Source organism: Vicugna pacos, chromosome 29 (assembly GCF_048564905.1).
Source record: "Vicugna pacos chromosome 29, VicPac4, whole genome shotgun sequence".
In the NCBI taxonomy this organism is placed as follows: Eukaryota; Metazoa; Chordata; class Mammalia; order Artiodactyla; family Camelidae; genus Vicugna; species Vicugna pacos.
The window spans coordinates 8284400-8297920 of record NC_133015.1 but is presented as its reverse complement, the minus strand read 5'-3'; the positions used below and the strand labels follow the sequence as shown (position 1 = coordinate 8297920).

Sequence of the window (13521 nt, the reverse complement as noted above, 5' to 3'; positions counted from 1 at the left end):
GGCATCTGCGCTTGGTGGGGGATGGTGCAGATGTGGTGGCCCAGAGAGGAATCTGGAATGGAAGCAGGTGAGGAGTGTCCTTACACAAAGCCTCAGCTGAAACTTCTAGTCATGGTTTGTTACGTCACCCTTTAAAGTGCTTTGTTTTTCCGTAAGTGCTTTAAAATGTCTATAATAAATAGTACTATAGTATATATAAATCTGTTTAAAGTAAATATTGGAACATGTGCTCAAAAATTTCTTACTCAAGAGGCATGACCAAAAATGTTTAGAAATCTTTATAATACAGTTATATCATAGCAGCAGGAGAGTAATTATGCTGGATAGGGCGAAATAGTTATGAGAAGAGGTTGCATAATCAGAACTGCATGATTTTGCCAATTTATATCAACAGAAACTGGGGATATTTAAGGGAATGGATCCTAAGGATACTAAATCAGGGTGAGAGGGCCAAACTTACTCATATGGGCTCACTAAGCAGAGATTCAGATACAATTTATTAGCTTAAGTGGCTGGAGTGGCTTTTAATAGTTTGCTTGGTTGGTTGAATGAAACCTGAACCCAAAGATACATTACACTAGATGAAGTTGAAATACCGGAACTTCCTTAGTATACCACAGAGGAAGGTATCCAAAGGCTTGAGGAGAATGAAATGTTGGAGTGCATTTATGATTTATGATGTCACCATCCCTTACTATAGCCCCCAGAAGGCTCTATCAGATACTCACTTTACCGAGGCTAAGAGAATACCTCGTGAAGGGAGCACCAGCATTCCTGATGAGCTGGGTGGTGGCTATTCTCTGTAGGCCGGGACTGACAGAGAACTGCTGCCAAAAAGAGCTCCCTGAATTCAGAGGAGAAAATGAGATCCTTCACTGGCAGGAGTCGAGTCAGCACTTACTAGCCGTCAACGCGGTGGGCAGCAGCCTGAGCAGTCATCGGCATAGTCTGACCTGCAGAGCTCTTTGGTGTTGGCTGGTTGATTATAGTGTCTTTAGAAATAAAACAGATGGAAAACTCTAGTTCTAGAGAACTGAAGTCTGACTTGAGTCACCACATATGAACAATACGGCCCCTCAATCTATTCCCAAACATTAACCAATTCCTAGACCTCAAGTCTTCTGAATGAAGAAGAGGTCATATTCCCTTGAGGAAGGATCCTGCTACATAACCGAAAATTTGCACCACCAGTCTTCCTTCAAGCTTTCCCAAAGGGAGCTGTGACTATTTATCAAGAATGACTGTCCACTGGGGAAGGAGAAGTAATGAGACTTTTCATGGATCATCTGAACTTACACTAACTCTGACACTACCAATTCAATACCAGTCAGAAGAACAGGGGCTTAAGGAGATCACGTGATAAATGGAATGCCAGCTCAGACCCACCCCATGAACCTGCTCTGTTGTTATCTCCTTCGTTCTAGACTGCACAGTTGGAACAGGCATACGCAGCAATCCGCAGGATCCCCACGTCGGTTCCTTGATCTGCGGAGTAAGGGCTATTGAGGTAGGGAAGGCCAAGTGGAAGACACTAGAACTTCCCCTACCTACCAGACAAGTAAAGCAAAGGCAACACTGCTTGCTAGAGGCACGGCAGCAATTAGTGCCACGATCAAGGGCCTGGAAGATGCAGAGTGGTGATCCCTATCACATGCCCATTCAACCTGCCTAGGAGGCCTGCAGAAAACAGATGGGTCTTAGAGAATGACAACTTATTACCATAAATTTAATCAAGTGGTAACTCCAGCTGTTGTTCCAGATGTGATTTCATGGCTGGAGCAAATCAAGTATCTCCCAGCACCTGGTGGCAATAATTATCTAACAAATGCTTTCTTTTTCTAGACCTGCTAGTAAAGACTATATACTTCAGGGTTACATTAATTCTCTAGCTCTATGTCACAGTCTAGTCTGCAAAGACTTTGACTGCCACTCCATCCCACTGGACAGCATGCTGCTCCAGTACACGTGCTGACTGGACCTGGAAGCAGAAAGCTGCAATTATCTAGACACACGTATGCCAGAGGGTGGGAAATAAATCCCACAAGAATGCTGGGTCTTGGTGGAATTCCTAGGGGGCCAGTGTTCTGGGCTATGTCAAGATGCTCTTTCTTACCACTAAGCAAGAATCTCAATTAATGCCTAGCAGTCTTTCGAATTTTGCAGGCAACAAACACCTCATTTGGATGTGCTTCTTCAATGCTTTTACCAAGTAACCCAAAAAGCTGCCAGTTTTGAGTGGGGCCCAGAATAAGATCAGACTCTGCATCAGGTCTAGGCAACCAGGCAAGCTCCTTTGATACTTGGATTTTACAACCCAGCACATGTGGTGGGGCTCAGAAGACTCTGACAGGGACAGATGCAGACTGGAGACGCTGACAGACTTGTCCAGGTGCAGGGCAGTGCAGAGCTAGAGTAGCCCTGAATGACACTGAGCAGGGCACTTAAATGATGATTTTTGCCTGGGAAGAGAGATGGCCTAAGGGATCTATACTGATTTTTTTTTTGTATATGCATTTTTTTACTGAAGTATAGTCAGTTTACAACGTTGTGTCAATTTCTGGTGTACAGCATAACGCTTCAGTCATACATGCACATACATGTATTCGTTTTCATTTTCTTTTTCATCATAAGTTACTACAGGATATTGAATATAGTTCCCTGTGCTACATAGTATAATAAACTTGCTATTTATCTATTTTATATGTTTCTTAGTATCTTAGTATCTGCAAATCTTGACCTCCCAATTTATCTCTTTCGATCCCTTTTCCCCACTGATAACTGTAAGTTTGTTTTCTATGTCTGTGAATGTTTCTGTTTTGTAAATAAATGCATTTATGTCTTTTTTTTTTTAGATTCCACATATAAGTGATATCATATGGTATTTTTCGTTCTTTTTCTGGCTTACTTCACTTAGAATGACATTCTCCAGGTCCATCCATATTGCTGCAAATGGCATTAATTTATTATTTTTATGGCTGAGTAGTGTTCCACTATATAAATATACCACAACTTCTTTATCCAGTCATCTGTTGATGGACATTTGGATTGTTTCCATGTCTTGGCTGTTGTATATAGTGCTGCTATGAACACTGGGGTGCAAGTTATCTTTTTGAATCAAGGTTCCCTCTGGATATATGCCCAGGAGTGGGTTTGCTGGATCATACAGTATGTCTATGTTTAGTCTTTTGAGAAATCTCCATACTGTTTTGCACAATGGCTGCACGAAACTACATTCCCACCAACAGTGTAGGAGGGTTCCCTTTTCTCCACAGCCTCTCCAACATTTGTCTTTTGTGGACTTTTGAATGATGGCCATTCTGACTGGTATGAGGTGATACTTCATGGCAGTTTTGATCTGCATTTCTTTAATAATTAGCAATATTGAGCATTTTTTCATGTGCCTATTGGCCGTTTGTATGTCTTCATTGGAGAACTGCTTGTTTAGGTCTCCAGACCATTTTTGGACTGGGTTGTTTGGTTTTTTCTCATCAAGTTTTACGAGCTGTTTATATACTCTGGAAATTAAACCTTTGTCAGTCTCATCTTCTGCAAATATTTTCTCCCATTCTGTAGGTTGTCTTTTTGTCTTGCTTATGGTTTCCTTTGTTATGTAAAAGATTATAAGTTTAACCAGGTCCCTCATTTGCTTATTTTTGTTTTTATTTCTATTGCCTGGGTAGATTGTCTTAGGAGAACACTGTTATGATTTATGTCAGATAATGTTTTGCCTATGTTTTCTTCTAAGAGGTTTATAGCATCTTGTCTTATATTTAAGTCTTTAAGCCATTTTGAGTTTATTTTTGTGTATGGTATGAATGAGTATCCTAACTTTACATGCAGCTGTCCAGTTATCCCAACACCATTTGCTAAAGAGACTGTCTTTACTCCATTGTATGTTCTTACCTCCTTTGTCAAAGATTAATTGACCAAAAGTTTGTGGGATTACTTCTGGGCTCTCTATTCTGTTCCATTGATCCATATGTCTGTTTTTGTACTAATACCATGCTGTTTTGATTGCATAGCTTTGCAGTATTGTCTGATGTCTGGGAGGGATATTCCTCCAGCTTCATTCTTTTTCTCCAGTATTGCTTTGGCAATTCTGGGTCTTTCGTGATGCCATATAAATTTTAGGAGTATTTGTTCTAGTTCTGTGAAAAATGTCCTGGGTAATTTGATAGAGATCACATTAAATCTGTAGATTGCTTTGGGTAGTATGGCCATTTTAACAATATTAATTCTTCCAATCCAAGAACATGGGATATCTTTCCATTTCTTTAAGTCATCTTTACTTTTCTTAGTCAATGCTGGGATCTATATCGATTTGTGAGAAGTGACTAATAATTCTGCTGGATGGTCAGGGATTTAATAAGAACATGATTGAGAAACAGATGACAAGAACGTCTGGGAAAGAGGAAGGTAGACCTCTCTGAACTGGCACAGAGTAAGAAAATAAATGAATTTGAATAATTAAATGAAAGTGAGTAATTTCTTCAGCAGAGAAGAATCTCAATAATCAAGGGACAAGATAACCAGTCTTGTGGATGTCAGTCAACCTCTTTCTCCAACCACTCCTGCCCACCTCTCCAGTGGGTTCAAGAACAAAGTTGCCATGACAGCAGAGATGTACTTCTGTCTTACGGGTGGGGAGAGTATCTCAATATGTCCCAGACCACTGGCCAACTAGAAATTTTATCAGGTGGTAGGACCCTGAATTTTTGTGGGATGGAGGTTATACATGGATTCAGGAATACTAACTTCCACTCACTCTGTGAGTAGTATTTGGCTACGGCCACTGCTGAATGACCAATGTGCCACGGCAGAAACCAGCACTAAGCTTCCAATATAGCATCATTCCTTGGAAGGATCAGCTGGCCACCTGGTGGCAGGTTGATTACATTGGACCATTCTAAATGGAGAAGATAGTGATATATTATTACAGGAATATACACTTACTCTGAATATAGATTTGCCTTCCCTGCCTGCAAAGCTTCTACCAAACTCACCATCCATGAACTTACAGAATCTCATATTCATTGTTATGATATTCCAAAAAGCATTGCTTCTAACCAAAGAAATCATGTTACAGGAAATTATGTGGGATAATGGGCTCATGCTTCTGGAATTCACTGGCCTTACTAGTGCTGTGCCTGACAGATTAGTGAAATGATCCTTTTTTTTTTAAATTAAACTTTCTATTTTGAGACCATTGTAAATTCACATACAATTATAAGAAATAATACACGGAGATCTCTTGCACCCTTTACTCAGTTCTCCCAATGGTAACATCTTGTAAAACCACAATATACTACTGCAACAAAGAAAGTGGCACTGATAAAATCTACCTATGATATTCAGATTTCACCAGTTTTAGATACTCATTTGTGTGAGTGTGTATTTAGTTCTATACGATTTTATCACATGTGAAGGTTCATGTATTTGCCACCAGCCAAGTTACAGGACAGTTCTAACACCACAAGGATCCCTTGTGTTGTCCTTTTATAACTCCCCATCTCCCTTCTGCCCTATCCTAACTTTTAGCAACCACTGATCTGTTCCTCATCTCTGCAATTTTGACATTTCAAGAATGTCACATAAGTGGAATCACACGGTATGTAATCCTTCAGGATTGGTTTTTTCCATTCAGCATAATTCCCTTGAGTCATTCAGGTTGCTGTGTGCTATCAACCACTTGTTCCTTTCTATTGCTGAGTAGTATTCCACAATATAGCTTGTTTAACCATCGACCAGTTGAAGGACCTCTGGGCTGTTTACAGCTTTTGGCTACTACAAATAAAGCTGCTATGAACATTTGTGCACAAGTTTTGAATATGAAAATAAGTTTTCATTTCTCTGGGATAAACATTCTCTGCTCCATATACACGTATCTCCTTTGGGAGGACCCGACTGTCTCAACCTGGGTCGGTGGCTAGAGACCAGGGGACTTGTTGAGTCACTGTCTCCTGGACTAGGAGTCTATCATTCCAAATCTGCCAGTTCCTAACAGCAGAGTGCTCAAAGCTTTACAAAGAGAGGGAAAATCCACACTGAATCATCACTGTTTAATTTTATTCCCAAATCCCTACAAACCAGGCTTCCTCTGTTATTTTATGTCAATAGATAAAAGCAAACTTAAGGGTCATAATCACATTAAAAAAATTAAGATAGTCAAAAGAGAAAGTTGTAACATAACTTTTAAAAGAAAAAAACAAAATAAAGCAAAATCCAGAAACTTTAAAAGAAGGGAGTGAGGTTTCGAGCAAAAACAAGAGTTAAGAAAGATATACAACTAGTGAAAGCTAACGCTGACTTGGGAAGCCATAAAAGAGTCTGATTATGTGTGATCAGAGCATATGACCACCCAGGAAAGAAAATACATTCAAAATATATTCATCTTTTCATTTAGGAAATGTATGGTATTATTTATAGCTATATTATAGCTGTTGATAAAAACCAACTTTCTTTAGAGATTTGTATCTACCTCAATGAACTCCTTCATTGTCTTTAAATTAGCTGGTCATTTCCTCTAAACCTGCTTTGAAAATGTTTGACTCCACCGTGAAACTAAACATTTCAAAGGACTTTCATTACCAATGCAGAAATAAGTCTCCTAGAATTCTACAGTGTAAAAACCACGGAACACTATGGTTAAAACCAGCAATATTTTTCATTATTCCTTTACATATTAGTTTTTAAATCACTGCTGTAATTTTTTTAAGTTGTCAACATAAAACTAGTAAGAAAATAAAGGGTTAAATAACACTGTATACTACTACTATTACATGAATTTAGTAGACTTAAAACTTGTACTAAAAGTAAGAGAGTTGAAACAAATCCTTCAAATAAGCTATTTTTTGGATTTTTCTAGTATTCTGAAAGGAAAAAATATCTGATCTAAATATTGGCCTTCAGGAATATTTCAGCATTTTGAAATTAAAAATATCAATAAGAAATATTCATGAAAAAGTGAAAAATAACTTTTAAAAATATTTATATAAAATCAAATATACTGCTAAAATGAAACTATAAAGTGTATTATAACATCAGTCTTCTACATAAATAAGCTAAAATAGTAAAATGTTATTCTCCATCTTAAAACAATAAAATGTTCTACTGTGTGGCCTCAAAACCTCTTGCAAACCATTTTTTCAATATGCTGAAATATGCCACCCTCTACTGTTAAGAAACAGTAATATTCATAAAGCAGAAAAGCAATTATTTGCTCAACTATTGCCACCTTGTGGCTATCAGATTAGTCTTCTGCAATTCCACAGCTCCTGATTGGCTCAACAGGTTCTACAAATCTTTACTGTCTAAGTGACGTAAGAGGGTTAAAGCTTTTTAAATATTCTTAAAAAACAAAAAAGGAAAAAGGTATCTGACAAAAAAATGTATTTAGAAAATATTTAACAGGCCCTCTATACATAAGTATGTGTTATATTGGTTACAAAAATGAAAAGGAGTTGGTCCCCATCCTAAAAAGAGACAGATGCATAAAAAATCCAAAAGGTAATAAACCAAGGAAAAGAAAAATGGCCCTTCAGATCATTTAAATGAGAGATCCCTTTAACTGGTAACCTCACAGAAATTTTAAGGTAGAGAATTCACAACAAACCACCCTTGATTAAATTTACCTGCAAGGGAAAGTTCCTTTTAAGGATAACTTCCTTGACTCTTATTGAATATCACTTATTTCTGAGATGCACATATAGATACATAAGTCTACACTTGAAGGATAAGAATTAAGTCAATGGGTACAATGTTAACTTTCATCCCTACATATACACATTTTCAAATCCCAATATAAAGATCCAATATATATAACATAAATGTGGTATCTTGTTGGTATAAATGTATTTTATGAGTTTAAATTGATAGCAATTTACCTATTATTAAGACAAAAAATGTGAACATGCAGTTATCTTGATAAAAGTCACAAAATGATACCAGAAGTGAGGAATAAACAACTCCAGTTTCCAACTTCTGCATTTTGTTTGGACTGCTCAGTACCAAGAAAACCCACTTATAATACCCTGCATGCACAAGTGGGCAAGGAAATAGGCACTGTCTTGCACTGTAGGTGGGAGTGTGGTGCAAACAGTCTGTATCAATCAAAACTCAAATTATATGTACATTCTGACCCAGCATATATACCACAAATATCCAAAAATATGTAAATACTCACTGTAGCATTGTCTGTATTAATGAAAACAAAAAACAAAAAACAAAAAAACCCAGAAACAACCTAGAAGCTCATGAGTGAAGGCCTGGTTAAATACATTATGCTATATCTGCACCATGGAATACCAAACAAACATTTTTTCAATGAGGTATACAGTCAGCCCTCTGTATTTGCAGATGTGGGAACTGCAGAGGGTCAACTGTACCATTTATAAAAGGGACTTGAGCATCGAGGGATTTTGGTATCACAGAGCATCCTAGAATCAATCCCCTGTGAACCTAGGAACAATGGAAAATATACTACACGTATGAAGTGATAAAGAAAAATATTCAAAGTTACAGTTAAGTGAGAATAGCAATTTTTAGCAGCAGTAATGAAAATATATGGTGCTTATTATCAGGTACTTGTGCTAAGTGCTTAAATAATGAATTCACCTAATCTCATAATAATCCCACGACAAGGTTTCCTTTTATAAAAAAAGTAAAAGACACACAGATATTAAGTAATTTCTCAAGGAAACACAGCCAGTAAATGATAGAAGAATCAGGATTCAAACCAAGACTGTCTGAATCCAGAGCTTACATTCTTAAACATTAATAATGTTTTAAAATATATATAATATAATAAGCTTATATTCATATACAAAATCTCTAGTAGTTACACATTTAAAATACACACCTTCCAGCTTTGAGAAAGTGAGGAAAAGGGAAAGGGGGCTTTTACATTTTGCACAATAACCTTCACTGCTATTTACATTCTTTTTTTAAAGTAAGCACATATTATTTCTATATTTTGCAAACAATTTTTTTCAAAAATTCTGATCACACAATAAAGATGAACTTTACTCATCTTATAATCTCAAGATGCTCTTCAATTAAATAGATTCAGAAACTTCAAAGAGTGAAGTAAAAGGTTTTTTTCCACAAAGTTGATTCTTTACATCATTACCTAACAACTGCTCATATTCCTCATGTCAGAAATGAGTATGTCAGAAAAGTACTGAAAACTTCCAATACACACTAAAATAAAACTAATTTGGTATTTTCAGTTTTCCTATTACTCTTATGATTGTTTTAGCTCAATCATTATTCTGGACTCGGGCCTTTAACTCACATGTTCAAGCCTGTACTATTCTCACTTGTACATCAGTTTGTAAGCAGTCACACAGAGATCTCAATTCAAAGACAGCCCAGGCATAACTGAAGTTCAAATGTGCACTATGTGTACTATTCATTCATTCACCCATTTGGCAGATACTTACGAAATCCCAGTAAGAGTCAAGCACTGTACTAGATGCCAGGCAGTTTTCCAGAACCCAAGACACTACCCATCTGTGAGCTGTTTGGTACTTGTTCCCAAGGAGATAAGTACAGAAATTGAGAGAGTTTATTTTTATATAATTTAATATTGCCAGACATCCAATTTGTCTCCTGACTCTAAATATTCAAAAAATATGACTTGTTGAAGTCAGTCAGTAAGAGAAAGAAAAATACCATATAACTTATATGTGGAATCTAAAAAAAAAGACACAAATGAATTTATTTACAAAACTGAAACAGACTCACAGACATAAAGAACAAACCAGGGGGAAATGAGGTGGGAAGGGATAAACTGGGAGTTCGAGATTTAGCAATACTGCTATATATAAAATAGATAAACAAGTTTCTTCTGTACAACACAAGGAACTATATTCAATATCTTGTAATAACCTATAATGAAAAAGAATATGAAAACGAATACATGTATGCATGACTGAAACATGCTGCACACCAGAAATTAACACATTGTAAACTGACTCTACATCAATAAAAAAATAAATTTTTTAAATAAACAAAAGTTTATATTGGATAGCACAAGGAACTATATTCAGTATCTTACAGTAATGTATAACGAAAAAGAATATGAAAAGTAATATATGTATGTATATGTGTAATTAAAACATTCTGTACACCAGAAATTGACACATTGTATACTGACTATACTTTAATTTAAAAATGACTTGTATTTATGTCTTCTTCTCCCATTTCATTTATCGAATAATTGTATTTTACAAAATTATTGCCTGAGACAGATGGATTTTTTAAAAAGTTAATTTACAGAAGAGGAAAGTGAAGCACCGACAGGTTAAACTACTTGCTCAAGTTCATTGAGACAATAATTCTCTCATTCACCTAACCACCGAATTAAGAAATGTTTATGAAGAGCCTGGTACACCAGACAATAAGCTCCATGCTGCGGCTACTGTGCAGAACAAGACCAGCAAAGAGCCCTGCCTCTCCCGGTGAGAGTCCAGTTCTACTCCGAGTTCCCAGAGTCGCTCTAGACGCCTCACTGGCAGCACTCGCTTCAGGAAGACGCGCGCCAAAGAGCGTGGACAGCGCAGGTCCAGCATGTAAATACCATAAAAAGTACAACAAACAGGAAACCACCACCACCACCTGCTATTCCCAGTAGCCAGCAGCTGGGCCAGCTCACGTCCCGGCTCCCCGCTCCACTCCCAACACCGGGCTCCACGCCGGTCTCTCGGTCCCACTCACCGAGAGGCGGGCTCCGCCCCGACTCCTGCCCCACCCTCTATGCCAGGCTCCGCCCTAATCCCAGCTCCACTCCCCACTACGTCGGGCTCCGTCCCGGCTCCCGGCTCCACCCCAACAGCGGGCTCCGCCCTGACTCCCGCCTCCAGCCCCCACTCTAGGCTCCGCCCCAACCCTCCGCCCCACCCGCCGCCGCGTCGCTGGCGTAGCCCCGCGACTCACTCTCAGCCGCCCGAGCTCCGCCTTCCGCTGCAGCTCCGAGTGCCGCTCCAAAGCGCTCGCGAAGCCGCCTGGACGCGTTCTAGGCTCCGTGGAGTCAGAACTCTCGCCTCCGGAGCCACTTTCAGTGCCTGCGCCTCGACAGGGCCGAGAGAACAGAAATACTCGCAGAAAATGACTCTCGGCAGACACGGCACGGGTTCGACACAGCGCCGCCATGACGGCTCCACAACCTCTGACCTTTGGCTTCTCCGCAAGCGCGCAGGTCACGGGGCGGAGCAACAAGAGGCCCTCCCCCTTGCAGAGCACTATGGGCCGGTGGGCGTGGCCTGGTCGGGGCACGGGAGGAGTGTGGGGTGAGAGAGGGTTTAGGCTAAACTTACTGGGCTAATTCTTGGTGGCTGAAGGTCCTCTGTTGGCAGCGACCCGCTGAGTTTTGCATGATAAGAGTTTTGAGTTGCAGCCGTTTGCCGTCCCAGACACCCCTTGGGCCTCGTTCTGATGTAAATTCTTAACAATGCGACGCTTGCTGCCCTCGCCGCCCGCTTGTCTGCACAGGTGGGCCCCAAGGCTCATTCCCCCGCCGCTGTTCAGGTCTCTGCTCAAATGCGAGGTTCTCCTCGATTATCTCATTTAGAACTGGAACCCCAGGCAGTGTTGTGCCCCCACAGTTTTCTTTATACCGTTTAGCACTTAGTATGCCAGTAAGTTTACTTACGGAGGCAGGAATTTTGCAGTTGGATCCCTGACAGCGGGCATAAATTGGGCTTAAATATTTGTGAACGCCTGGATCCAAGTTTGTCTTTCTTCGCCTATATTGCGGTCAGTTCACTCACGGTGCAAAAATACTAATCTGAGACCTTTCTGGTCACCTGTAGCTAGCTACAGTTATCTCTAGGGAATTAAGAAATTTAGTAATGTCTAACTGTGTACCACCAGGGGCCCCACCCTCACTCTTATTTTCTCCCTTTCCCCTCCACGATGTTAATTGCCTGAATTTACCCACCCTCTTCAAAACGGAACCCAAACACGGTACTTGGAGCATTTATGAATTAAGCTGTCCATCCATCTTCTACCCAGCAGTTTTATATTCATCCGTAATTATTGTTTGGAGGGAAGCAGCAAGCACTTTCCCCTTTCATTTGGAAGTACTTTGACAGAATGCATTTCTATGTATGACAACCCCTGTTTTAATAATGCCTTTGATTATGGATTTTGAATCTTCCTGATGTTCTCATCAACTGCACACAGTAGACAGAACACTTCTAGTGCAGCAACCTTGGAGTGGTGTGTAACTGTATGAGTCACACACGGCTTATTTCTAGCCACCGATAGGGTAATCCTTAAAATTCCGTAGTAGGCTTAAGATAAATTCTATGCCAGGTGGATTCTTTCTTTTGTTTGGTTCATAAACTTTATTTTTCTTGACTGTTTATGAAGTCTTGCCTAAAGTATTTTTGCATTACTGTTGCTCATTCTGTTTCCCTTCAGGAAAATGTGGTAAATTGTGAACAGCATTGGTCATTGCTCTCAGTTCTAGTCCGGACTCCAGTCCTGATCACAGGCAAGCCAATATGTTTCTGATTTGGTTCCCTCACGTAAAACCAAGTTATTAGCCTCTGTCTTGAATTTAAGGAAGTGCTTTTATAAACCGAACTAAATTAGTATCTGCAAAATAAATGGGATTACTAATATCCCAGCTCTAAAATTCAATAGATGTGTTATCTTCATGTCCTACCTCAGCCAGATGAAATTCCCTGGGGATTGTGACAACAGGCATTTTGGGACAAATCCTGATGTTTTTAATGGATAAGAGTAAGTTTGTATCAACTGACTTCAGGTATGCCTAGTTCTCTGCCTTTGGCAGAGCAGCAGAAACAGCAAATGAGAAGCAGTGTAAAGGACTGAGCAGGTCTGCACATTGTCCTTGCCAGCACCAGTGCCAAACGTAACATCAACTCTCAAGGCAATGCTTTAACGTCTCCTTGGCATCTTCTGACCCTGCTCTACTCCCTGAACCACACCTTCCTTCTTGATTTATTAAAAATACAAGCTTCTTTTTTCCCATCTAGCCTGCAAATTGTTCATATGCTTTGCAAAAATACTATTAATGGCAGATAATAAGTGAATAAAAAAACAGTTCGAAGTCCTGGCTCCACGTCTGCTGGCCGTGGTCTCATCTATGAAACAGTGACAGCCTCACATCCTTGAGTAAAGAATTAAAGGAAATGGGTGTGAAATGCTCAACACACTTACTGAACACTCAATAAATAGGGGCTATCAGTGGCGAGGTGGAGGTGACCAGAAGGTGATTTAGAAATCCATGCCTCTCAAAATGCATGAACACCTGGGAAAAAAGACAGCGCTCGTGATACACTGGGAGGTATCAGCATCACTCTAAACATAGCCACGTCAACCACAGAGATGAATTAAGATCATTAAAGGATATCGTGTAGAAGATGACCAGATACAGGCAATAACACTTAAAGACTTGGAAGAATACCAGAAAACAGTCAAACTGGATTATAAGAACAGAATTCATTCTAAAAGCCAAGGGGAAAACTGAAATCACGTTGAGATGGAGTGTTA

General features: G+C 39.5%; 1 protein-coding gene across 2 annotated transcripts in view; it reads right to left on the bottom strand.

Moving 5' to 3' along the window:
- The window catches only part of LOC102528159 (tumor protein D52), a 158166-nt gene that overhangs the window by 64342 nt on the left and 80303 nt on the right, over positions 1-13521 (bottom strand). The window contains exon 1 of one of the 2 annotated variants that reach the window (XM_006202383.4): positions 10936-11197. The exons of the other annotated variant lie outside the window; for it this stretch is intronic. Coding sequence (XP_006202445.2) covers positions 10936-11151 — 216 coding nt within the window. The 5' untranslated portion in view covers positions 11152-11197. Of the gene's footprint in view, positions 1-10935; positions 11198-13521 lie in introns of those variants that run through there. 2 annotated transcript variants of the gene reach the window in all.